Source organism: Tigriopus californicus, chromosome 2, assembly GCF_007210705.1.
Source record: "Tigriopus californicus strain San Diego chromosome 2, Tcal_SD_v2.1, whole genome shotgun sequence".
Taxonomy (NCBI): Eukaryota; Metazoa; Arthropoda; class Copepoda; order Harpacticoida; family Harpacticidae; genus Tigriopus; species Tigriopus californicus.
Genome location: NC_081441.1, coordinates 9157336 through 9182453, shown reverse-complemented (window position 1 = coordinate 9182453; position 25118 = coordinate 9157336). Strand labels below are relative to the sequence as shown.

Genomic DNA, 25118 nt, shown 5'->3' with positions numbered 1-25118 from the left:
GACTGATCCCACTGATCCCACTGACCCCATCGAAGTCCTGACTTCGTGTCTCGCCCTCTCTATGTAGTAGTCGGTGGGTCCCTCATCATCCACGTGTTGGAAGTTCCCTCTAGTCCTGTGGTCGTCATCACGTGCCATCCATCAGTAATGAATGGCGATAATGATATTGATATGAACTTTGCCGGGAATATGGAAGTGGCCCTCCCGCCCATTGGTCCGGCAGTGCGCGGGGAGGCCGGACACACCCACTTGATGGCACATATCCGACAGCCGGACTCTCTCAAGCTCAATTGTGCTCTCCAGATCTTAAAGTGGTTCCACGGGATTGCGGATCGCATCGAGAGACAACATGGCGACAAATCATGCGAGCAAATGTTCCTGGTGGGTGTTCAGGGCGAGATCTCTAAACCGGCTGAGGATCGGGATTACAGCTATTTTTTGGCCAAGATTCAAGAGGTCCGAGATTTCTTGGCCCAAAGTCTGGTTCAGAGTGCCCTGGAAGACCTCGTGCGAACCGCCCTTGATATCTACAACCGCTTTGATAACCGACGTCGAATGGGCGTGGAGATCATGGTATTGGCCATGATGCTCAACAAACATTCCAATTGGTTCGAGATCCCGGACAAGTATCATTCGCCCACGTTTGTTTTGGAAATGCTCGTGTCCTGCAGGTTAGAGAGGCGTCAATGGATGCACGCAATATATTTTTTATGAGCGCCATTCCCCAATGGATGTGTTTTTCCATTTTAGGCATCGTTTTCAAAAGCCAAATAAGTGCTACTTTTGGTCTCGGCAATCCCAGCGCCTTCTGTCGTGTGCCTTCATGCAGACAAGGCATCTGACCAAGCTCAAATTGGCGATTGTGAATGATCATTTGTTGAAAGCGCTCGCGATCCATTGCAGACATTTGCAGGAACTGGAAGTTCAATTTGCCATGGATGTCACAGAAGAGGGGTTGTATGCATTGGCTGGGAAATCCAAGAAAAACCGGGATCAAGGCAAGCCGGAGTAAGTTGACCCAAAAAGCATTCTGACTAGACAAACGCGACGTTTTAATCATTGGCAAAAACCTCATCAAAACGAGTTCTGTGTAACTCTTCCAGGACATGGTGTTCAAAAAGCCCTATCAAGTTTCCAGAGAAATTCCCATACACAAATTGGCATTTTTCTACCTCAAAAAGTCATAGGGAACAACTTCGAAAAAAAGGGAAAATCGATATCAATTCTTTGGGAAATTGAATTAACATATAACCGGGGCATTTTGGGGCTAAAAACGATGAAATTCGGACCACTAAATCCGATGTAACTAAATCGCGGTGAAATAGAGGATATCATAATTTATATTCAAGAGCTAGCTAAATCTGCTCCCAACTTACATTGGGTAGGTTTTTGAAAATTTTAGTTTTTATAATGTATTTAGGTATGTAAGTTTTTTATGTGGGCTAGAATTTCATAAAGCAATAAAATCAAAATTGTTCCCCATGATTTTCTAAGGGAGAAAAATGCCAAGATGTGCTTGGGAATTTCCATCAAAACTTTAAAGGGTATTTTTACCATTGTGAGGAGTGAAATACTTTGTCTTCAACTCCAATTCGCCAAGTGCAAAGTTAAATGGTCTTTGCTGCACCCTGCCAGCCTCTGACCAAGATTGCCTCTTATTTGAAAAATATTTTACTTTAGGTGTAGTTCACGAATATGGGCTGATCTTTAGGGTCTAGGTCTTTAGTTGTTAACTTTGTGACGTCGCTTGATGAACCAGCTTTGCCTGCGAGAGTATCTCAGTTCCCCCAGGGTTCTGACATTTGTATTCTCATGGTAGTTCGAAATCTGTGGTGAGGATACCGTCACATGATCATCTTTCAATGATTGAAAATGAACTCATTTCAGTCCGTTCTGCCTCTAAGAAATATTCATGCTTTGAGAGAACATTTATTGCTGATCCCTCACCCACCCTCAAGTTTCAAGGCAATTATTGAATAGCATTGAGTTCAATAGCTTGATTCTAATGTCGAGAGTTATTTTGAGGAAAGTCAAAGGAAAGTATAAAGCAAGTTGAAAGTCTAATAGAAGGAGTTGGTTGGCTAACACTTACGCAAGGCTTTCCTTGTACTAAGAACCTGTCAATGTCAAGGCTTTACGTGTTTATTTGCCTTTTCAGAGCATCCCCGTATGCCTACCAATTGCATAGGGACTTTGGTCGGCCCAAGGAGTGGTTCATCAAAGACTCACTCTTGTTCACCAGTCCCACTGCCTTATGCTCAGTGGGCAGAGCCTATTCGGACATCTTGCCCGAGTTCTTCGAAACCGGGTTCGGATGCAAGGACCTGGTCAAACTTCGGATTAATGGCGACTTCATCTTCCCTCCGTTAGCTCGACGCTACGAAAAGAGTCAAATTGCCGGTAAACCTCAGAAGGGACCGATCCTCGAAAATGGCTTCTATGTGATACTCCTAAGTCTGACCAAGCTGAAGAGTCTGACTATGCCAGGGTTGCCGATGGTGATTGCACGATTGGGTAAGGTGTGCAGATGGCAAACCCTGAACAAAATCAACATCCCTATCCAGAGCCTCAAATTGGACCGGGATCTGTTGTTCCACAACGAGTTCGACACACTGGCTCTGGTATGTAAAAACATCACGGAGATCAGCAACGTCTCGCCGGAGTGCTCCAAGGACTTTGGCGATTTCAACAATGTCGGAGGCACCTTGTATGATCGGCATTTCTCGCCGGAAGTGTGTTCCTTCCTCAAGAAGTTCCAAAGTCTCCAAGTGTTCCGTGGTAGGATGACCTTGCCCTGTTTCAACAGCTTCCTACGCTTGCGTGGCACCCAAATTCGCAAGATCCAGCTGACCACAACGGTCACGAGTATGGCGGATTTAGTCACATTCCGGAAATATGTGCCCAATCTGCAGGTCTTCGAAGGAAGGGTCCATGTCTCGGTGAACTCGTCTTCACCTTTCCAAGGAAGTAGCAGCCCTCATCCAAATCAACATAACCCCGTTTTGTCCCATTTGCTTTCGCACAAAGACGAGGAATCCAGCCTCTGGGAAGCCAAAGGCATTCCAGGATCCTTCTCCACTGAGCTCCTGGATCTCTTGGAGAAGTATCCTTTGAGTAAGTTGCTCAAGATCGACGTGGAAGGGCGGATGACAATTCCAGTGATGCAACTATTGGCAGGCAATGCCGAGTTCCTCGAAGACCTTTACATCACCAATTCTCCCATGAATGGGGATGCCAAGGCTCTGAACGACGAGTGGCTGGAAGCCCTGGTTCACGTGAACCACCTCAAAAGCATCAAAAACCTCACTCTCCGGATGGACAACGACCAAGTCGTGGAATCGGGCTGCTTTTCCGAGCGAGGCCTAACTAAGTTCCTCCACCATTGTCTCCGCTCCAGCCCCAAATTGACTGAGCTCACGGGCGAATTCACCCGCATTCCGGACAAAATCCTGCGGGCCAAAACCGACTCGTTTGTGCAGAAAGGCTTACGTCGACTTCGAGTCCGCAATGCCGTGCCCTACCGTCGATTTGAGAACGTGCACGATAGCGAGCGATTCTACGGAATGAACGAGGGCTATCAAAACATGGTTCATAACCAGCCATTCCAGTTGTACCACCATCCTTTCCCTGTACCACATGTTCCTGAAGAGCAAAGGAACAATGAGGCCGGACCAGTGCGAGGTTCCTCGAGTGCGAATCAGAATCTTCACCGGCGATTCCAGGGCTACGTGTTCAGACCTTATCCGAAACCACCGGTTGTTGGTGGTTCCGAATCGGATTGAGTTTGGTACATGAGGGATCCGTTGCATCGCGCCTCTGTTTGTTAAACTTGACTTTGATTCCCAATCCTCTTATAATCTCCTCTGATTCTTAACCACATCACCTTCCGGATTCTTTTCCTCTAAACCAACAGCCTCCTTACAGTCTAGATACCATATTGTACACTGCTATTACTCAAATAGTCGATAACAAGAACAACAACAATATTAATAAAGATATGAAAAAATTCCTACACCAGTCTCCTCTAAGACGTTCCAAGAGAGCCATCAAACCAAGACTTTCACACTTCGGTCACCCCAAAGAGCACCCATTGCGGGCATTACACACTAGAGGGCATCATGGTGGGATGAGGAAAGAGCTCACTTTAGACCCCTGTTAATATTATGATCATCATCATTTAAATCCTCTGCACTCTTCATGTTGTTTGTACAAAAGAACCCTACAAAATAACCATCAACTGTGTTAGCTAAATGCCAGGATACCATGAATCTGTGAATAATACAAGAAAAAAAATCTTAGCATCACCTCTTCCAATCAATCAATTGTCGATCGCTCGATCTGCCATCTGTTATTCCACCTTTGCAAAACTGATACATCTCTCTCTCCCTCTCTCTCTCTCAATATCCGACATAAGACTGCCCGCCCGATTTACTTGCTAAAACCTCCTTGCTAATCAATATTCATATTATTCGATTCACAATGCAAAGCAATTTACCACCCCGAAGTGTTACTCAGTTCACCTTGTAATCATTATTATTATCATTATTATTATTATTATTATAATTACCTTCATTAATATTATCCTTCCATCTACCAACATTATTAGACACAATTTGCAAACAGCTGACCCTAAAAGCCTTTCAAAAGTCAAACAATTGCGGTTTTTATTTCGTAGAGCTCTCGCACTTTTGTAAAGCCAAACGACAAAAAGGGCAAAATTTTGTTCCCCACAATAAAGATTTCTGTATATCGATTCGAGCAATCTCCTCTTGTTGAACCAAGGAGCTGAAGCTCTCGGCTTCCTTTTCACCCAACTCCAATCGAGTTAGAAGAGGGAGCCTGAATCGGTAGATAGTAACCTGAACCAAAAAAACAATCTCTTTCTTCATCGAGCCAGATCACATTTGGATTCAAAATTACAGTCGTGATTTCGCCCTTAAGAAAAAGAAGCCCCATTCGTTCGATTATTATCTTTGAAATATATGAACATTGGAATACACCAAAAGCATACTTACTACATCTTTATTTCATACATTTGGCATGCTAACCATGTAACTGACCAAGCAGCATTCCCCCACCTCCCAAGATGCTAAAAGTGAACAAGAACGTCGCGAATACGGAACAGCAAAGCATCGAGTAAATTCGAATCCTCATCCTAAAACCATGAGCATTCTCATGGACAATGTCGCTGGTCGATCCGGCCTTTTCCCCATCAATGAACTTCCGACGAACCACCAAGCAGTCTAGTTCCATAATGGCCGCTCTCATCACCATCCAGGGCAAGGACATGAAGACCATAAGAATGGGGAAGGCCGACGCGATATAAATATGGGACTGTTCCGTGTTCAAGTTCAGATATGGATCCGGCATGGAGGCCAGATTGATTTCTTGGTCTGGTAGATTCAGGTTGAGAGCTATGCCGCTCAAGGGAATCTGGACCTTAGTTCCAGAAATGACCACTGTTTGGTTAGGTTGGTGGAAACGAATCCCGTGGATCTCATTGGGAACGTTTTGGTGGATGGTGAAGCCCAAAGCGATGCCGATGATCGACATGTTCATGATGTAGTTGAACACAATCAGACAGCCTCCTCTCATCTTGACGTTACTGTGTTTCTCGTCATTGGAATAGGCTAAGGGACAGATGATTGAAAAAAGGGAGTACAAGACGTGATTTGGAAATTGGCTCCAATATGAATTCTCAGATTGGTCGGTCTCAAGGGCATCTTGGGTCAAGGGGTATGGATTTTCTTGGACCGTGGTGGATCGTCCTGGAAACCTGATGCAAACTCGGTAGAGCAACATGTTGCAAGCAAACATTCTGCAATATGAAGGAAAACAAAGGTTTTTTCTAGTTTTGTGATCGTTCGGATGGAGCTTTGGATCAATTGGGTTCCACTTGGCGGAAAAGAGTGGAACTGTGGAGCCCCTAAGGGAAATGGGTAAAAACTTTGACAAACATCGAATCAAATTAATGTTATTAGGATCAATACATTCCGATGTGTCCCTTTTTCTGTGGAAATTTTTCATTATAATATACATTTATCAGTCTTCAGGCAATCTTTAGCTACCTTGGGACACTTCTAGTCCTCGCAAAGGCCAACATTCCAGTGATGGTCATTGTGAAATAAGTTGACGTCTTTTTTCGCAAACCTGTTCCTTTTTGACTAATCCAAATGTATTTTGTTCAATTAACCTGGTAAATGAGTTAAACACCTGACGTGATATTGAGACAAAACACAGAAACTTATTTTTACCTTAATGTAAGATCAAGTGGAAATGTGTTTACAGAAAATCTAAACCAAATACAAAGTATTTTCCTTTCAAGGACGAAATTAAAAATGGGACTGACTTCTAGTTGCATGGCTAAAATGAAATAATCAAGCAAGACCAAAGCTTTGATGTGTAACAGATAAACCGCGAGCAACAAAAGTAAATGCAAAAGAGACTAACGAAAGCGATTTAGCACGTAATCGAGAAGCCCTAAATTTGACAATTTGCGGATGGGAAAGAACACAATAGGATCTCCAGCGTTTTAGGATTGCTCTTAGGTTTTATACCTCTGAAAAAGTAAAGGCTTGAAAGTGAACATGACAAAAGCAAACCATTTTATGTTGACCCTTTATAACTTACGCTAAAATGGTGGCTATTGACCAGACCTGAGGGAAGAAGGCCAACATAAGAGAAAGGCTCAATGTCCTGGTGAGTGTAGTAGCCACAATGAAGGGTAATCCAATGAAGATGAACGTGATGGTGAACGATTTTCGATCATTGAACAAGGAAGCTGCTCGAATGATGTTCAACAAGGATAGAAAGGCAGCCAAAGTATGGAGAGACACTGAAAAATGTCACTAAAACAAATTAGTGACACTGTTCCATATCCACTCAGAGCTTCTAAAAAACATACCAGGATGGTCGGCAAATCTGGCAAAATCTAACTTGTTCTCATTTTCCAAGACAGAAAATAGCACACTTAGATTGATGAGCAAAATCGGGTTCGAGCTGAAGCAAGCTTGTACCACTCGGAATTGGTTCCCTAAAACCTTGGCATTCTCAGCGGTTGATCCGTCTTTCTTGAAGATGGTGATCCAGATTGCCAGATAGCTGGAATGAAGTATAGACTTTTCCTCACACATATCCTTGTGAAATCGACCAGATCTGTTGGAAACTTACACAAGAACTGGAGATGGATACCCAATCAAAAGGATCAAAAGTATCCAGCAATAACCAAAATGTTGGTTTACTCTCTGTTTACACAGACTCATCCAAGTCAATGACAATAGGATTGAGGGAATGGTAGTGAAGATGATTATCGCTCTGAATGCTCCAATGGAACCCACGTGTTGCAATTCCAAAGCCAATTTGATGTTGGCGCCCACCTCAAAAATCAAGAGCAGAAAGTCAAGGACGATCGAGATGAGCAATTCACAAATGTTTTGAGCCAATTGAAAGCTCGTTAACTCTTTAGGAGGGCGTTCCTCGCTGAAAAAAAGGGAGCAGATACATTTTTATTTTTGAGTTGAACTTAAGAGAAGTACTCGTAGATTGATCCTTGACCATAGAATAATTCATATTCAAAATTTCTTGAAGAGAAGTCAAATGAATGCCAGCATAATTAGGCAATCATTTATGGATCGGAACATATGAAGATTGCTCGTGAATACCAGACTCTTGAGGAGCTAGATGGCACTTACTGTAGGTTCACCTCATAATGTTAATGATAACCTAGTAAACTGTTTTATCTATTTTAGTTATATTTAAACAGCTCAATTACCTTTATTCATATTATTAATGATTACTGAAACTACCTAGCACCCAAGAAAATCCAATTTTGGACCTGACTTTGTGACTATCCAATATAGCTATGAGAATCCTAACTCCAACATATAATGACCAAGCATTGAAAAGAATCTAGAGCAAAAAAAAATTGGAACCAATTGTCAATGGGTCTATGAGAAGATAAATCATATAGTGTATGCTTCAGTTTTTGCTTTTGTGTGTGCGCCATCTATTGATGCATTTGTACGACATGATTCATAGCTTCTATGATGGGACTTCCAAAACCTAGCAAACAGTAATTTGCATGTCCTATTTGTAATAGCATTCTACAAATAGGGTCAGATTACGAATTCTCTATCTTTTTTTAACATGTTTATATTCTTACAATTTTTCCTGTAACATTGCAAAGTTGTACACTCATGCTAAGGTGCAAACCTAGTAGCATGCAAAGTTCCCAGTTGGTCCATTGATGATTTTGTAAATCATTTTAAAATTGGCATTGCCACAGCAAAATCACCTTAAAAGTAGATATAATTTTTGTTTGCAATGACGAAGGACCAGTGAATGGCATCATTATATATCAAATCAATACTTCAGAGCTAAGTTTCTGAATCGACATTTCATTACTTTTGGCCAAAATGTATTATGTTCCTGATTTTATCTAAGTAGAAATGAATGAATATGATGTTTTGATGTTAAGATGATATTTGACGTCAATTAGAGATGATAATAAGATCATGTTTTGCCTAAGAGGACCAAATACTTTCTATACCCCTAATGATAAGCAAGATGTGGTAAGGAACTACGGTTCATCAAGCAGCTCCGTATTGTCAAAATCGATGCCCTTTTCACTTGCTTGTGGGAGGCCTTCCTGACCAAAGTTGATTGATTGGCTTTGTGTTTAACTTACGGAAAAGGCCGAGGAATTGCCGGTTCTTGTTCCTCCTTTCGATCATGATTTTGAATTAGCTCCGTTTGACTCTTTGTTCTTTGGGCTGTTCGGTAGGATGGAGGTCGGCTGGAAAACCGTCTCTCATTGTTTTGCTCGGCCATGGAGGGTAGCATTTAAAGTCTTTTCATGCCAAACAATTTATCTGCATCATTTGTGGCAATTGATAGCTCGCGCGTTTATCTTATCATCTAGTTGAAGTCAAAACAGCTAATAACGAGAGATTGTAGGTAGTCCCTTCATGATTCGACTTTTGACCATTTCCTGACATCCACTGTGAATAACACCTCATTATCAACTTGAAAAGTGCTCAAGATTAGTGCAATCGTAGTTGTTGAGTAAAGCTCTTGAGTCAAGTCAGTCTTTGCTTTGCTGCCTTTTTCACTGCAAGGAGTATGCAAATTGAACCAATGAGATTGAATGTCAAGCAAATAACTTTTTTAAAGGTATAAATCTGACGAGGTTCACAAGAAAATAAATCATGAGTTACATCTTCCAAGCGATCAATGAGAGCACGATGAATTGCATTGCTCGTCTATAGCTACACTGACATGAGCTTCAGCTTGAACACCATTGTTTCGCGCTCATTCAGTGCTGAGCTCATTCCTACTCTGAGTTACTAGAAAATATGAGTCTTTCTAGGTTGAGGATTTAATATAAGCCGTTTTATATTTCTGGGTTGGTTCTCATCATCAATTTGTACATTTTGATTGGGATCAGACAATATCAAGGACACCGATAATCGCATACATCTAATCAAAGTTAGGCACACAAAGGCTCTTCATATTGGCGCTTTCTCTTCAAGATTTTACGTCTTGGGTTGGCAAGGCTGACTTTTGTGAAATGATTGATTTGAGCATTGTTCAATGGAACTGAAACACCAAAAGGCCTCCCGCCACAATCATCATGGTCGTGAACACGCACATCCCACAAACAGAGCAACAAATGGTCAAATACAATCGGGCTTTGAGTCGGCGATCCTCTGCATTTTCCACCACAGCTTGATGTAAAGGCCGGATCTTGTGGGTGCGTCCACCCACATCTACGAAAACCTCCGCATGACCTCCATCACACTCATCCACATCCCGATTTTGGCCCAATTCCAACTCTTTCCGTCGGGTCACGAAGCAATCCAGTTCCATCATGGCGGCTCTCATGATCACAAATGGCACGGCTAACAGAGCGAGAACCATGGGCACCACTATGGCATGGATCAGGTCGGTGCTATCCGTGTTCAATGTGGCGGATACGGCCGGCATCGATCCCAGGTCGATTTTCTGAACGGGTAAGTTCACGGCTACGTCTAGTCCGCCCGCTTGAACGATGACCTTGCTTCCGGGGAGCTCGACCTTGAATGATGGCTGGGGTAAGGTCACTCCTTGGATGGTGTTGGGGACATGGTAGATGATGGTAAAACCCAAGGCAAGTCCAATCCAGAGCATGTTGAACAGATAATTCAGCAAGATGAACAGACCACCCCGGAGACGAGGATGGTGAGAGCGAATGTCGTTGGTGTATCCAGAAGGGATGAAAATTGAACACACGGAGAGAGCCACGGTCTTGGGGAAGGTGGGCCAAAAGCCGTCTTCTTTCTTGTCCAAGTCATTGGAACATGGACCCGCTGAACTGCAACATGGGAGATCATTGGTGCTGAGCTGATCCGACATTTCGAAGGCATCTAATTGAGTCTCTTCAAGGGTGGGAGATGGCTGGAGATCCGGCTTCTTGCACGCCCGATAGAGCAACATATTTGTGAAAACCAATCTAAAATTAGTGAAAAATATTTAGTGATGAACACTTGGCACATGATTTTTGGGCCGAGCACTTCTATTGTAGCTGCCCATTTCTTACCCAAAGATGAGGAAAATGGTCCATTGAAATGTCATGAAACTAAAAATCACAGCCATGGACAAAATTCTTGATACTATAGTGAATAATAGAAATGGATATCCGGCCATCACGAACAGGATGGTGTAAGTTTTGCGCTCATTGAACAAGGAGGCCGCTCGCATGACATTCATGAAAGAGGCAATGGCAGCCAAGCTATGGACTTTCACTAAAAAAAAAATAGAAGCACAAAATTGTATTGAAAGCACTCTGGACAAACAAAGCCAAATACTCGAGTCTCACTATTGAGTCCGAAACTAAGATGAGCCCCCAAAGTGGTGAGGTTCAAAGCACGGCTATCGTTGGCTTGGAGAATACTGATGAGCGTGAAAATATTGAGCAAAATCAAAGGCACGGAAGAGCAGAAGGCCTGAGCGAGGCGAAAGACATTGGCCAGAATTTTGGAGCGTTGCGATTCCGGCTGAGAGCAAAATGCAGTCAAGTACAAATGCCAGATGTACCTGCAAGGCAATTTAATTATATCACTAGATGAATAGAAATGTATGTACATAATAAGTAATGACTTACACAAATAAGGGCGAGGGGAAACCAGAGCAGACTACGGCAAGCATGAAGCCAAATCCTATTTGTGAATAGGATTTCTTAATGCTGACCCAAATGAGGCCGTTGATGAGAGAAGGGACGAAGAAGAGGACGATAATGGCAACATAGGGACCGTATTGGCCTTGGTCTTTGAGCAATAAGGCTAACCAAAGGTTGAACAGGAACTCGGCGAATAGGAGAAAGCAATCCATAATCAAGGATATCGTCCATTCCACGCCTAATCGGCAGCTGAAAATACTTATTTTTCAAAGCTACGTCTTAAACACATTTATGACTCATTGATGAACTCCGATAAAAAAATGTTCATTGTATGTCGAGCTGAGATTCGCAAGGGTTGCACTAACCGGTTTTCTTCCCAAAGCCTCGGTTCAGCTCCTAATTCGCCCATCCGAACCGCCAAACTTCTGCAATTTCTGCTCGACGTCAACACAACAATTTTTGTCGGAGTCTAATAGCAATAATCATTAATCACATCTCAACTCACCTCGAAACATCTCCCTCGAACATGGGATCCTGACAATCTCGGAGTAAGCTGGATTTAGAGGGTAAGTACCCATTCACACGTGGACCTCCATTCAGGGGGCGATTTCCTAAGGCCGGAGGGCGGGCCATGGCATGAGCGAAACTTCCGTTCCGTTTTAGAGGAGAGATTGGGCGATCTTTTTCCGAGTATTGCGGGGATGGAGTGGGTCGTTTGCTTTCGGTCTCATTGGGATTGGGCAGGTCTCGATCTGGATCGGGCGACAACCTGGGGTAGTTGTTTGTGTGGAAAAGGTCTTCGTGACTCTTTCCTCCCAATGGGATTTTACTGGGGGCGGAGGAGGAATCGAAATCCGCAGTCATGATAAAGGGACGGTCTGAAATCGAAGGCTCACGAATCAGAAATCTTGATCGGCAAATTCAGCCCACATTTTCAAACGGGCGGAATCTTCCAACCGGTGATGACAGGCTTGATTATCCGGTTGTGTCACATATTGCCCTCAGATCTGATTTCAGTGAGGATCAGTGTCGACTAGAATGCAGCCTTCGCCTTACAACTTTGCATTCACCGTTATGGCATTCAGGCGAGAAGGCGAAATTTGATATCCTCATCCATATTTCGTGCAAAAGAGGTGTGTGTGTGGAATGGGATCCTAAAATCTCGAGAACGCGAGAGAGGTTCGGCTTTTGATGAACATCCATAATGCAATTTCTTTATTACTGAGAGGACCTTAATATCCGAGTCAATGGTATTTGGATTTAGTGTTCATTTGGTATCTTGACAAGCTTTTTGGTTGATTGAGCCATTCAATTTTCACGGGCAGAAATGTTGATTGCATGCCCTTGATTTCGTCTGACACTAAGTAACTATTGGTAATATTTCTTTTTGCAAAGAACCCGCAAGTGGACGACAAAATGTCCAAGGGCTTACAGCTTAGAAACTCATTAGGTCGAAATCATTTGTTTCTTAGGATTGGTACTCAATTCCTGGATGTTCCCATGGGTAAACAAATGATCTTGAAACTATGGCAGAATTTACTTCGCTTTATGGAGGATCTAGGTTTTCCCATACTCTTTTGAAAGGTCTTTATGTATTCACGTTTAAGTCGGACAAAAAGTTTAACTTCATAAACATTAGAGCCGGAAAAAGATTTAAAAAAAAAAACACCTTTTGAGGTTTCCAGGAATACCTTCTCAAGGTGCCACAACTAGTTCATGTGGAATGGAGTCATTCATTACGCATTCATCGAGTTCAGCACTTGACAATCGGTGCACTGAACTGAAGCCGAGCATATTCGTTTTTCGTTGGGCTGTGGTGGATTGTTTCATGTAAGGTTGACGTTGCTTTATGGAGCTAAAATTAACCAGCTTGCCGCTATTCCCACCACTTTGTTTGTGATGGAGTGCGATTCAATGACAAACCGTATAGACAAAGGCAACAAAAAAAATGGACAGAGTCGATGTGATTTTAATGAAAAATGTCAAAAAGTGCCGACAAACTTCAATATCCTCATGAATGACGATTAATAATGACTTCTGACGAAACAGTCGGAGTTCTGTACTCACTCAAAGTAGACCTGATGACCACGTGGGCGGCGATTTCGATGAATACTACAAACCAAAGACCTTGAAGAGGTTTTTTTTGGCAGCATTCGCGGCTAAAACATTGCCCGAAGCGACAAATTATCCATCCCAGCTTCAGCTATGAACCTCTCTTACCCACTCTAAATTGTATTCTTGATCATTGATCATATATGGTCATTTTTATCCTGGACATTCCTAGTTATGATACTGGAGCGTTCTTGCGATCGTGTTCTACCGAAGTTAAGTGTGTGTCCCCATCGATAACTGGACGTCTGGCATAGGATAGCAGATGCAGAGCAACTTCATTGAACTCTACCCTCATGAGTCTCTCCACCTCTCCTCGACCCTTCAGGGACAAAGATAAGGCTAAATTTAGGTTCACATCCCCCCGACAACAAGCCAAAGAGTTGACTCTCCAACAATATTCCTGAGAATTCAGTACGGTCTTTGTGTCAAGAGTAAACTGGCAAATTTTATGATAATCAGGAGAGCTTGGTCGTCTGGCTGTTTATGCTTCTTGAACTAGACAACTTTTCCCAATCAATGCGAAACTAAGAAAGGGCTGGAGGCCACAAGAAAATTACCCAGAACGAATTATCCGAAATGCATTCAAGATCGTTCGTGATAGTTCCAATTAAGTTCATGAAACCAGTATTGATTGCATGATAGATTGAAAGACCAAAGTTGAGAGAGGTCAAACCACAAGATTTTGGAGCTTTGCTCCTATTTTGCAAACCAGTCTCATTCCTCATCACCACTTCTCTTTCTTGACCAACTCTTTCCGATAAGATTCGACTAAAACATGGCGATCCGGAAGCTTTTTCAATCCAGTCTCGATTCACGCCAGAGGCCAACTTGATCAAAAAGTCCATTAAAGGCGGATAACAAGCTCCTTTCAGTTCCAATTCAATACGATTCTTCTACATACAGATCATTGGACAAGGAAGGTCGAAATCATGGTTCCTTGCAGGGCTCCCTCTCAGTCAAGAGTGTGTGTGTTTACATCAGTTGCAAGTAAGTAACCCCAGATTTCTCCCTCGCTATGAACTCGTTCTCAAATGTCTGCTCAATACTGAGCTCAGCAAATAAGACGAGATTATCGTTGAAGCATCAGAGGGCGTTTTTATGGCTATCCAGTTCCGCAAACAAAGTATGGAGACAACTCCCAATACTGAGGAATCTCCAATCTCTTCTCTGCTTTAGTTTGGATTGAACATAATTTTCAATGCGAGGTGGTCGAAAATGCGTCTTCTGACATGCTCTACCTGTTGTTTGATTATGTTGATATTAGTGAAGTTGAATCGAATGCCAAAGGGTGTGGCACTGTAAAGGGCACTAAATCACCATTATCTCACTCAAATGAAGGCCAGAAGCCATGTCCATATTGTCGAGAATTATTTCTATTGCACATGGTGTCTTGGCGAGAATGAACAACTTTAGCTTCATGGAAGCTCTTGAGCAAAACTTGAATCACCTCACTCAACTACCGCCACAACCAAACTCCTTACCCAGCACCCTGCATAGGAGGAAGGATCACCAGGATGGATCGCAGGTTTATGCAATGCAGGAGAGCGCTCGCCCGATGATCTCGCGGTTCTCCCCAATATCTTCCAGCTATGCACCCGTACTACACAGAGCGATCCTCTGAACATCTTTCCCAATGGTCGTCGTTCACTCGACCTCCCATCAGTGCCATTGGAAGCAAGATTGGACGTAAGAGTACCTCCACCATCACCAACAATACATCCACTTCTACGACCACTACCACTAACATTACTACTTCTACTACTACTACTACTACCTGTGGGAATCTGGTCGCTATCGGAATACTCTTCAGCTCTCTGGTCCCTAGACGCTAGACAGCAACTCTTCCATCACCAAGACGAGATCTCATAGTTTTCTTACAGGTCTTCTGGTAATCTTTGCGCTCAATAACACCGCAATGAGAATAGTTTTCAAGCACAAACTAGCAAAATTATTGACATGGCTAGGGCAATAAAAATATGCTATTTTTTATCTGCGAGCAAAGGGTGAGGCTTAAAACAACCAAAATTTGGGGTGAAAACGATATGCTTTATCTAGATTCATTCTCACTGAAGGGGAACAAAATCATAAACAAAGTTTTATTTCACCTTCTTTCTTTTTTAAAAAGACGGTTAACTTAATTTGGCATTATTGTGCAGGTATTTGAATCGAAAATTATTTCATCACTATTGGTTGTTGCCTTTAAGCTCTAAAGATAATTGTCATTTCGAATTCGTATTTCAATGTTATTGAGCCACGTGTCAATACTCTGAGAATCTCTTACAGAGGAGAGCTTCGCAGCTCTTTGAACATAGTTACTGTCGATACATTGAACTTCAAAAAAGTCAGGGTTATTTGCTCATGAGAGTGTCATATGAATCAAAACCCACTTGTGCAAAATTGAAAATAGGATATATTCAACCACATATAAAGTATTTCTTTGTGATAAATTATGTTGAATACATCACGAAAAGAGAACGAAAGGAAGCTTCGCCGTTTCATGCCTTTTCCCATTGAGAGACAAAGACCAATGACATGATGGTTCCCTCACAAGAAACTACAGGTCTAACCATCTCATAAGAACCAACGCCAAATCAGAGTTTGTCTTGGCTCAATCTGCATCACCGAATCAGCGATTTGGCTATTTCTGTTGGCATTTGCACCAATTTCGAGGCAAATAACAGTATGAAACTTAACAAAGCCCCTAGCAAGGGTGTATTGTATAAAAAAAAGAGCATCTTATCAGGGTAGAGTGCACGACAAAAGGAACGCTGAACTGATGAGAGACTAAGTCAAAAGGTCAATTCTCAAAAGATACAGTACAATACATTTCTTTTTGAAAGAAGTTGTTTGAGTAAAGGAGCTTTTTGAAATAGAAAAAAACTAGAAATTGGATAACAGGTAACATTTGGTCCAAATTGATTGATTCATTTCAGTAGATCTGACACCTTATGTTCGAATGAAAAACCATTCATATCTAGACGCGATGAAATTGCTCTCTTCCTTTTACGATAAAAGGAAAGGAACATTCGGTTAAAATCCAAATGTGTTTCTGACATGCAGATGTAAATCGTAGCTTTTAGAATAATCTTAGGATGGGACAATCAAAATCAACGTCAAGCGAAAAAGCAAAGAACTTCCCAGGATTTCAAATTGAAATATCCTCAGAGTCCTATATTTCAGGAGACTCCTACCCTTCATCCTCTTAAAATATCCTCATTGGGTGTTTTAATCAATAGCATGAAAGCACACTTGTGCTTTATTTGATACTTGGAACTCCTACCTCTATTTAATCACTTGTAGGGAACGAAGGGAAGAGGGAAAAACAAAAAGCTCAATCAAGGAACAACTGATGAAAAGACTGACATTTAATCCAGACAGATGATTTGAAACTTGGCCTTCTTGGTAATTAATGACAAGTGGACCCCGCTACGAAAAATACTTTCAGGAGAGTTTAACGTGCATGTATTGAATAAAAAAAAGGGGGAACAAATTCGGAACCATTTGTTCGATAAACTGTTAAGATACATTGCACGGTCCTGAATTACTCTTAGGTAACTTTCAGACATGCTCTCAAGATTTTTAAAGATGTTTCAAATGTTGGTAAATCTACATCCTCAGATAGTTAGATAGCCCAATTTTCCTTCAAATTGGCCACCCAAAGCTTTGACGGGAGATTGGAGATAAACTAATAAATTGTGATCTCATGAACTCAGATGATTGTTTTTCGTTGCATTGAGTGGTGCTTTATGCACTCATAATGGTAAAATGAGTCACCAAAACTACATGTATGCTGCATATGTTATGAAATAAAATTGCTAACATATTCTTTTGACAATACATTATTTTTCGTTCAAATAAAACGTAGTATTCTACTTCGTGATATTGCAAAAATGTTCTAGCAAATATACAGAAAGCATCCATAAGAAATGTTGCCAAACTATTTATTTTTAATGTGTTTTGAGTGATCAAGTTGTAACATCACACTAAGCAACAAAATAATTCATCTGAGTTTAAAAATGCATCTAATACGTAAAAAAATATTGCCAATGCCAATTTTGAGAAAAATTGGGCTTTTCAAATTATAATAGCTCAGCAGATTTATTGCCGCTTGATTTATTATTGATTTAATGAATTTCTTTCACGATTCTTAATTCATTATTTTTCATTGTTATTATCTATCAACGCTCTGGATTTACATTAATGCAATTTGGAACTTGAATTTCAAATAATGCTGGAAATGATTCCGATTTGATAAAGATATGTTTGTCTGTTAAGCTGGCTTCAAGGGATGTTAATATTTAGAGACAGGAAAAACATTTTGTTTTGGCGTTGAGTGTAAATTCCAGACGTTTGTCAAAACTAGTTTTGTTCAGAACAGATGTTCTGACAACTATTCGCGTTCAAACTGTACAACATTGAGCAGCAAAGCTTTGAGACTTAAGATAAAAAGTCACTACTGCAAGACAAACGTCTGGAATTTACCCTCAACGCCAAAACAAAATGTTTTTCCTGTCCCTAGATATTATATCTATGTTTTCAATGGCAAGTCAAGTTTGGAATACAAAAATAGAATATTGATTTGCCCTCAAAAAGAAACAGCATTTTGAAGCATTGCGTCGTTAAAGCATAATCAAGTCTTGATGAACAATGGACCTGATTAAATTGAAGGAAACTGGAGAGGAAAAATATAAACAAAAAAAAAACACCTCAAATCGTAGAAAATCATTTTTAGATCACGAAATATTGTTTCAAATACAATGAGTTTTTTTCCATTTTAGAGCTTCACATACTTTCAAGATTAGTGATTATTGATTGCAGTCGAAGTGAAGAGTGAACAAGCACCTTCGAAATCCTCCAAGTTGTGTCTTTGAAAGCAGGATTCAAGACAAATACATTTCAACGTGACCAATTTCTCCTTATAGGAACCTTTCTCATCAGGATAAACGTTTCGAACAGCAAGCACATCAAGTTTCTCTTTGGGGCCAACTCAATTTTCGAACGATTGCACTTGCTTTTGAGGCTATTCGAAAGACCAAATTGCAAAACTAATGTCATGATGTCCCTTCACTTCTTTGCCTTGTTTGCTCCGGACCTAAAACACATGAGAGTTGTAATCTGAACCAAACATTCCACAAATAACCTCCTGCACCGTCAAAAAATCAACAGCTTGTCAATTTAACATTGTACACAATAGCTGGGATTTGAACCAACGGACTCCGGAAGCATTGGGCTCAACTGAGTGCTCTTTCATTTGGATTTCACATTATTGTATAATCAATGAAACAAGCTCGTCATGGAAGTGTCCATATGTGACTGCATAACGGGCCAATTAATTTAAGATGACTCTTCACCGAAGTGTTTGCTTATGCCATGTCTTTTAGTTGAGCTATTGTTCTATGATTGGAAAATACTTTTAAAAACTAGAAACTCATCTCATCTCTCTCTTTGTCCCGTCCTGTATCTCATTCTTACCTTTTAAGGCGAAGTCCCGTCATTGGAATGCACCGCCTAGTTCTGAACCCATCATTCATCACTCCAATTGGTTCCGTTTGGTACCATATTGATTTCATCTCTCGATCTTCCAAACTTCACATTGGGTATTTCCCGCACGTCTTGGAATCATTTTCCACCTTCTTCATTGACTCAGAAGGACCTCCTCGCTTTTGAAATCGGCCAAAATGGGTGGAGCACAATATTTTTGGGAGTCACCTGACATTTGAACGAGCACGTCCAAGTTTGACACGAAAGTTGTATTAGTGACGGTCAGACCCTTAATGAAGGTTGTTCGTTATCGATCGAATGAGTGATGAACAGGGGAGGAGGGGGCTTAACAAGGACGGCCTTTATGAACAAGTTCGAGGTCAATTGGGTGGAAAAGCTCGCCAAACCGAAAGTTGGAACAAAGGTTGGCTTTCCGACTTATTATTATTCAGCTGTGCAAAAGGCGTGTAGACACATCTGTGTGCATTATGATCCGTGAACAAATGATTTAACACACGAGTGTTGTTGTTTGTCCACTTCGAGGAAAAACATGGCATGATGACAGGAGGAACAGGAATATTGCAATGCAGCAACTCTCTCATTATGCGTACAAAATACATGGCGTTTCCTTGTCCAAGAACTCATCGTGATCAGGAGACATGAGTCATGGAATGACGAGATACGTTCCAAGGGGCATATCAAATGGATAACTTTGCGACTGGAAGAGAGGGTGGCTTCGAAGAGGTTCCGTGATATTTCGAATGGCATTCCGTTTTTATTGAACCTGTTGAATGGGGGTATTAGTACAAATGAAATGATGCTGAATTCCACAAGTCTATTATTTAAAATTAATCATTAAAGTGACATCTTAAACCAGGCTAATAAAAATATTTCATTTATCCTCTTTATTTTTGTTTTGAAATCAAAGTCTTAGGGTCATCTCAATCTTTGCTTTTTGCTCATCAATCAAGCAAGGCTTATAATCAAGCACACAAATCAGCTGGTTTGTAGGTTTGAATCCTGGTCTGGCAAGCAAAAGGACTTTGTTGAATTAATTAGCAACAGTAGTCACAACCTTTGACAATGAACTAGTGGCCAAGGGTGAAGTAAAATTCAATCTGTCTGCGGCACAATCCTTACCTAAAATTGTGGGCCGACTCAAAGCTTTTTTTCTGACTCTGGTATAACCATGTCTATGACTCACTGAAATGATAAGAACCTTGTATTGGTAAGACACTACCAATTCAACCAATTCAAAGGTGGATGCCGACCCCTTGGTTGGCAATGTAGTTCAATAAACTAGTTAACAGTCAACTCTCCGGAGATACCATGCATTGTATTGTTACGCCAACACAATTTCCGGTCTAGAGTTCCTCTGAATCTAGCTATCCATGGATAAGGTTATCCATTGGGCCGAGTCTCGTGGACTTGTCCAAAAAACTGCAATCCCTTCGTTCCTGAGGGTCTTGGTTGGTCGGTTGGTCGATTGGTGGTAGGTTCGCGATACGATAGTAGAGAGAACTTGCAAGCCGTGATGATCTCTGGCAAACTCCCGCCACCCTCGAGTTTGAACTTTGACTGAACAGGAAGAGGATTTTCAAGTGGAGCAAGCTACCAACCAGAAGAAAAAAGGTTCTCTGCGCCAATCTCTAAAGTAGTCTGTTGAGATCCAGGGCAGGAACTGGAAGTCGTGATCCAATAGCATTTCGTAGACAGTGTTCCACAAAATATGAACCGAACAGCCCCGGTAAGATATGAGCTAATGAAGGAGCTATATTTTCATTATAGAACATATTTATGGTGATGTACCCTTGAAACAAAAAGAGTTCTCAAATGAGTGCTCTTGAGTGATATGAATGTGTGAATCTCTTAAGGAGTAGCAGTTTTTTCATGACATCACTGTGACATCAGCTCATAATGTTTAAGCCGACTTTATGTGATTTACCTTCGGTTAAGTAAACAGATTTAATACTTCAAAATAGATTTCTTGTTCCCATATATTTGCAAATCGCAGGCCCCTTCCCCCTTATCAAGAGATTTGTCGGTCTGCTCAGCTAATTTGCCACAAAAGGGAAAAGGAATTTTAAAAAAAAGCGCCTTTCTTTCGATTGCACTACGATATACACCGTCAATCATCCTTGAGCAATAGTGAAACGATCAGCAATGGCTCAATTCCCAAGATACCAAGAGCAATCCCACGCTTTTGTCAAGCACTCAATGGTCATTTGGCGTGACTGGCAATCATTATCACAATGGATCATGATGCACCATGCTTGGATCAAATACAAACTAAACGGGCACAATTTGACGTTCCATGGCTTCCGTTCCCAACTGAACGAACGCAAATGGGAACACGACCAGACAAAACCTCGAGGGTCCCGGTGTTTTTATGGGGATATCAAGGCCTCACTCATGTTTTGGTTTGCTCTTGTCCGGTTGAGACGCTTGGTGCTCTTCAAAAAGTCGATCTGTATTTGTTAAGAAAGCCACCGCACGTTTATTTCCCTTGCAACAATTTAGTGGTCGATTTCGACTCCAACACCAAAGAACTCCTGGCCGAAGTTGAGAACTTTTTGGATTCGGAAAACTTCGCTGTTATCTCCAACCTTCTTTTGTGCCAGTTCCAGCCAATGAGAACACCAAGCATTCATTTATCCAACAACCCAGCAAAAGTGCATTTTATATCTAATTTCTCCAAGGACAATGGGCGATCCAAGAATGGTAATGGCAAAAAACGCGAGAGAAACGAGAGTTTAATTGAGCACTTGCTCTGGTCAATCCGGCGGGTTTGTTTGGTCTTAGTCGGTGGGGGTCTTTTTACTTGTCGTTCGTAGTGAGTAATAGAGAGAAAACCCGGGTTTTCCAAGTTGGTTTTTGTTCCGTTTCCAAGCATGTTCTGGCATGCCACTTGCCGCAGTCCCTTTTCCTTTCATTACTTCATTTTTCGATGTACTCGGACAACCCACCAGGGGTTATCCCCTCAGAAGTAATAAAATATGCTTCTTTATTTAATCAAGGAAATTGCTACTAAAAATGAAAAGCGCCGCATTCATCAAAGCAAATTGAGAATCGTGATTCAAAGCCCGGAACAGGCCCCTAGATTGGTCAAAAGAACTATGTTTCGAGGTTAGATGAAATTTTTCACCGATGTGTTTTTAAATCATTTGTACAGTAGAAGACAACTAGCTCCGTCGAACTTTTAACTGAACGATGGACATGATTTATTCGGAAGAAATAAATGCCTGGTTTCCAACCTGTGCACATGTTTGTTGAGGTCATTGCGGTAAAAAGGTCGACACGAGAATGCCACAAGTTGGTTAGTTGGTAGGTTTGAATATTCAGTCAGTCCTCGGGGAGTGAACACGCCCCTCAAAATACGAGTTTCAAATAAGTGTTCAATCAACCAAAAATTACTTAGCGTCAAAGCTCAATCCCAAATCGAATAAAATTTAGCATGAGTGTCACTCATCATGAGAATGAAGAACAGAATAAGGTGAGCTATTAAGTTCTTTCGAGGTCTGGTTTAATCAAATGTGCTTTACCTTTCAGGTGTCTGACCTGGAGGAAACTATTCAAAGGATAAAGGATCACGAGGTAAGCCATTCTCGCGACATGTTTGAACAGTGTCCAGATTAATATCTTTATGTACGTATAACTAGGGCGTGATGGGAATGATGGTTATCAATCCGGATGGCGTGGCCGTGAGAACCACAATGGATTCCACACATACCAACTCATATTCAGCCATTTTATCGCGGCTCACCGATCAAGTACTTTTAACAACTAAGATGAGGTTTCCAGATTGGTCTTTTTGTCAATTGGAACAATTATTTTTTTTAGGCTAGGTCTGCCATACGAGACTTGGATCCCTTAAACGAAGTCACGTTTATACGGTTGAGATCCCGGAAGAACGAGATCTTGATTGCACCTGATAAGGAGTTCAATCTGATCGTGGTTCAAACTCCCGCAGACGTGGAATCGAATCATGCCAAGCAATCCACGCAATAATAAACAAATGTCTTGCAAGCAAACTTACTAGAATAAAATGGTCCAAATGTCGCACTTGGGGTCTTCCGTCATGTCGTCCAAGAAATCAAAACACCCTTCGTCTACCACCAAAACGTCGTTGTCATCTTCGGAGAGTTCCAAAACTTCGAGAATTTCTTGCCGATGGGCATCCCGCAACAAGGTGACATTTTTCTGAAGGGACATGATTTCCTCTAAATGGCCCAAAGTGGCAGAATCCAATTCATTTTGGATGCGGGTGGCGTTCTTCTCCAACGCTTTGATCTCGGCCATGACTCTTTTTCTCTCCATTGTCCCTTCATTTCCGAAAACTCGGTCGTATAGATCATTGACGCGAATTCCCGTACGATAACCCGTAAAGAAGAGGAGTGCATGGAGATTGGCGGAAAGTCCACGGTCAGCAATGAATCGGCGATGGCGGATCTGAAGTAGGGATAAATTAAGTTCGAGTTCAGGCTCGTCAGTCATCGAGCGCAAGGACTTGTAAGGGGGGCTTAGCCAAATCTCTGGAATGAGGGATAATAACATATTACTTACCACAGAATCATGTTTACCCACGGTGTAGAAAATGACGAATCTGAAAAAGCCATTTGATTTCAAAGAAAATATTTCCTAGTTTTAGACATAGCATCTTCGGGTCAAATGCAAAATGAGGTAGACATCTTACTCTGCTTCCGCCGGTTTCAATATGTCTACTCCACACGACATGGGAAGCAAGAAATCCAGTAAAATGAGCAAGAATCCGACTCGAACATTCGTTTTCATTGTTCAACTTTAATGATCAATGGGGCTTCCGAAACCTCAACTAGATACCAGCAGTGCTGCCAGAAGCATGGACACTGAATATGCCAGAATAGCTCTTAAAGCATGCCAAACATGCCAGAGGAAAATCGGAATATGCCAGAAAACATGCCCGAATAAAAGCATCCCAAAGTTGCAACTTTCTGCAACACCCCCCGACGGAGAACCAGATTGGCATTAATATTAAGTTTGAATCACCATAATGGTTGACCTTCTATAGCAAAATTTCAATGATTCAGGGCATGCTTTTATTCAATAGTTGAATGTTTATGGCGTTTATGGGCTTCAAGGGAGCGGTAAAAGGTATCGATCAAAATCGTAAGAAGGATAGTAAAGCAAAGCTACCCGTAAGGAACCGGAAAAAAGATCAATAGAAGTGCAGTGATTCCTCGACCTACAAACTGGCATTTAAGCAGTATAACTTAAACATTTAGAAATAATTGTCTTTTACAAAAGATTTCCCGCAATTTACGGAAACAGATCAGTAAATGTAAAACTCCAAATTCATTGCTCTAAATACTTCAATTCTTTGGAAGGGTTTGGGCGCTAGGGTTGGAGAAGTGAGCCTCGCCCGGAAAGTGAAGCCAACCATCACATCATCTATTTCCAATTCCGTCAAGCAGTGTCATATCCGGTATTATTTTGGTTCTCCATTGGTGGGTGAGGTCAGCGTCTAGAAGTTTAATATGGAGAAAGGTCGGGGAGGAGATTTGAACCAAGGGCCTCTTGCACTTTAAGACCACTACAACACATCTCCTCCACTCTGTTTAAGCAAACTTGTGAAGAAATGTAACAATTATTGGCAGAATAGCCGTAATGTTGAACCTTGATATTCAAACGAGCAAACCCAAAGCAACAAATCAATGCTCCAGTAAATGTGGATTATATTTGCAATAAAACGGCAATGTTAAATGCATATAAAGAGGATGATAGAAAACAAAATGCACTTACAAACACCTTAGCGGTCCAATCTTGCAATGGCAACTGAAAAATCAAAAGTCAAAGAACACAAATGGCTGAGCATGAATGCAAATGGTAATGTGAATTTTCACGTTGCATTAATCAATTTATCAATAAACTAGCATTTACAGATAATTTGTCCAAAGGCATGTCAAAATTGCATTCCCAATGCCAGAGGGGTCTAGATTTTAACAGAAACTCAATTTTCTAGCAATGAAAAATACCACTTGCAGAGAATTTAGTCAAGACCTAGTCGGAATCGAAAATCTTTGGTTACAATTACCTTGTTGCAATTGCAGAACAACCGAGTCCAATGATTTAGTAGAGATTAGAAACTGATAGCTATAATTATAATAAAGAGGTAGGTAGCAATGATGGGCGTCAGAGGGAGTAAATATTGCACTTCTTTCAATCAAGCTAAGCCAGCAAGATGGGAATGTCCAACTAACCATTTTGCAACACCTTTGTCAAATTGAAAACCTTGTCAACTTGTTCACAATATGCCAGAAAACATGCCAGAGGGGTTCTTAATTTGCCAGATGTACACTATCTTAGGATGCACATATGCCATTTGGCAGCACTG

General features: G+C 41.4%; 4 protein-coding genes and 1 long non-coding RNA gene across 11 annotated transcripts; 3 read left to right on the top strand and 2 right to left on the bottom strand.

The window, feature by feature from the left end:
- The first annotated feature begins 9 nt into the window (after window positions 1-9).
- LOC131891647 (uncharacterized) lies at window positions 10-4012 on the top strand. Its single transcript, XM_059241279.1, has 3 exons — window positions 10-671; window positions 751-1008; window positions 2159-4012. Exons 1-3 carry the CDS (start codon window positions 148-150, stop codon window positions 3780-3782), a joined length of 2406 nt encoding a protein of 801 aa, XP_059097262.1. The 5' UTR covers window positions 10-147; the 3' UTR covers window positions 3783-4012.
- Window positions 4013-5006: 994 nt separating this feature from the next.
- On the bottom strand, window positions 5007-8891 carry LOC131891657 (uncharacterized). The gene is made up of 5 exons (XM_059241290.1): window positions 8687-8891; window positions 7171-7479; window positions 6905-7101; window positions 6631-6835; window positions 5007-5818 (listed from the first exon to the last, which is right to left on the bottom strand). The coding sequence occupies exons 1-5, from the start codon at window positions 8839-8841 to the stop codon at window positions 5044-5046; spliced, it is 1641 nt and encodes a 546-aa protein (XP_059097273.1). The 5' UTR covers window positions 8842-8891; the 3' UTR covers window positions 5007-5043.
- A 477-nt stretch (window positions 8892-9368) lies between these two features.
- LOC131893031 (uncharacterized) lies at window positions 9369-23593 on the bottom strand. 5 transcript variants are annotated; one of them, XM_059242947.1, is made up of 9 exons: window positions 23442-23593; window positions 23312-23351; window positions 22785-23197; window positions 18740-19532; window positions 11661-12033; window positions 11141-11404; window positions 10856-11073; window positions 10577-10781; window positions 9369-10489 (listed from the first exon to the last, which is right to left on the bottom strand). In XM_059242947.1, exons 5-9 carry the CDS (start codon window positions 12017-12019, stop codon window positions 9589-9591), a joined length of 1947 nt encoding a protein of 648 aa, XP_059098930.1. In that variant the 5' UTR covers window positions 12020-12033; window positions 18740-19532; window positions 22785-23197; window positions 23312-23351; window positions 23442-23593; the 3' UTR covers window positions 9369-9588. The 5 variants fall into 5 exon arrangements, with proteins under 5 accessions (XP_059098930.1, XP_059098928.1, XP_059098929.1 ...); XM_059242945.1 differs by lacking the exon at window positions 18740-19532; XM_059242946.1 differs by lacking the exons at window positions 18740-19532; window positions 23312-23351; window positions 23442-23593 and having other exon boundaries at window positions 22785-23215.
- LOC131893034 (uncharacterized) lies at window positions 11419-14574 on the top strand. The gene is made up of 3 exons (XR_009374629.1): window positions 11419-11721; window positions 14171-14254; window positions 14444-14574. It is a non-coding gene; the product is annotated as an uncharacterized LOC131893034 (long non-coding RNA).
- On the top strand, window positions 20256-22807 carry LOC131893033 (dynein light chain roadblock-type 2-like). Of its 3 annotated transcripts, none has more exons than XM_059242952.1 (4): window positions 20256-20495; window positions 22298-22342; window positions 22408-22518; window positions 22589-22807. In XM_059242952.1, exons 1-4 carry the CDS (start codon window positions 20478-20480, stop codon window positions 22754-22756), a joined length of 342 nt encoding a protein of 113 aa, XP_059098935.1. In that variant the 5' UTR covers window positions 20256-20477; the 3' UTR covers window positions 22757-22807. The 3 variants fall into 3 exon arrangements, with proteins under 3 accessions (XP_059098935.1, XP_059098936.1, XP_059098933.1); XM_059242953.1 differs by lacking the exon at window positions 20256-20495 and adding an exon at window positions 20511-21469; XM_059242950.1 differs by lacking the exon at window positions 20256-20495 and adding an exon at window positions 21480-22241.
- Window positions 23594-25118: the final 1525 nt, after the last annotated feature.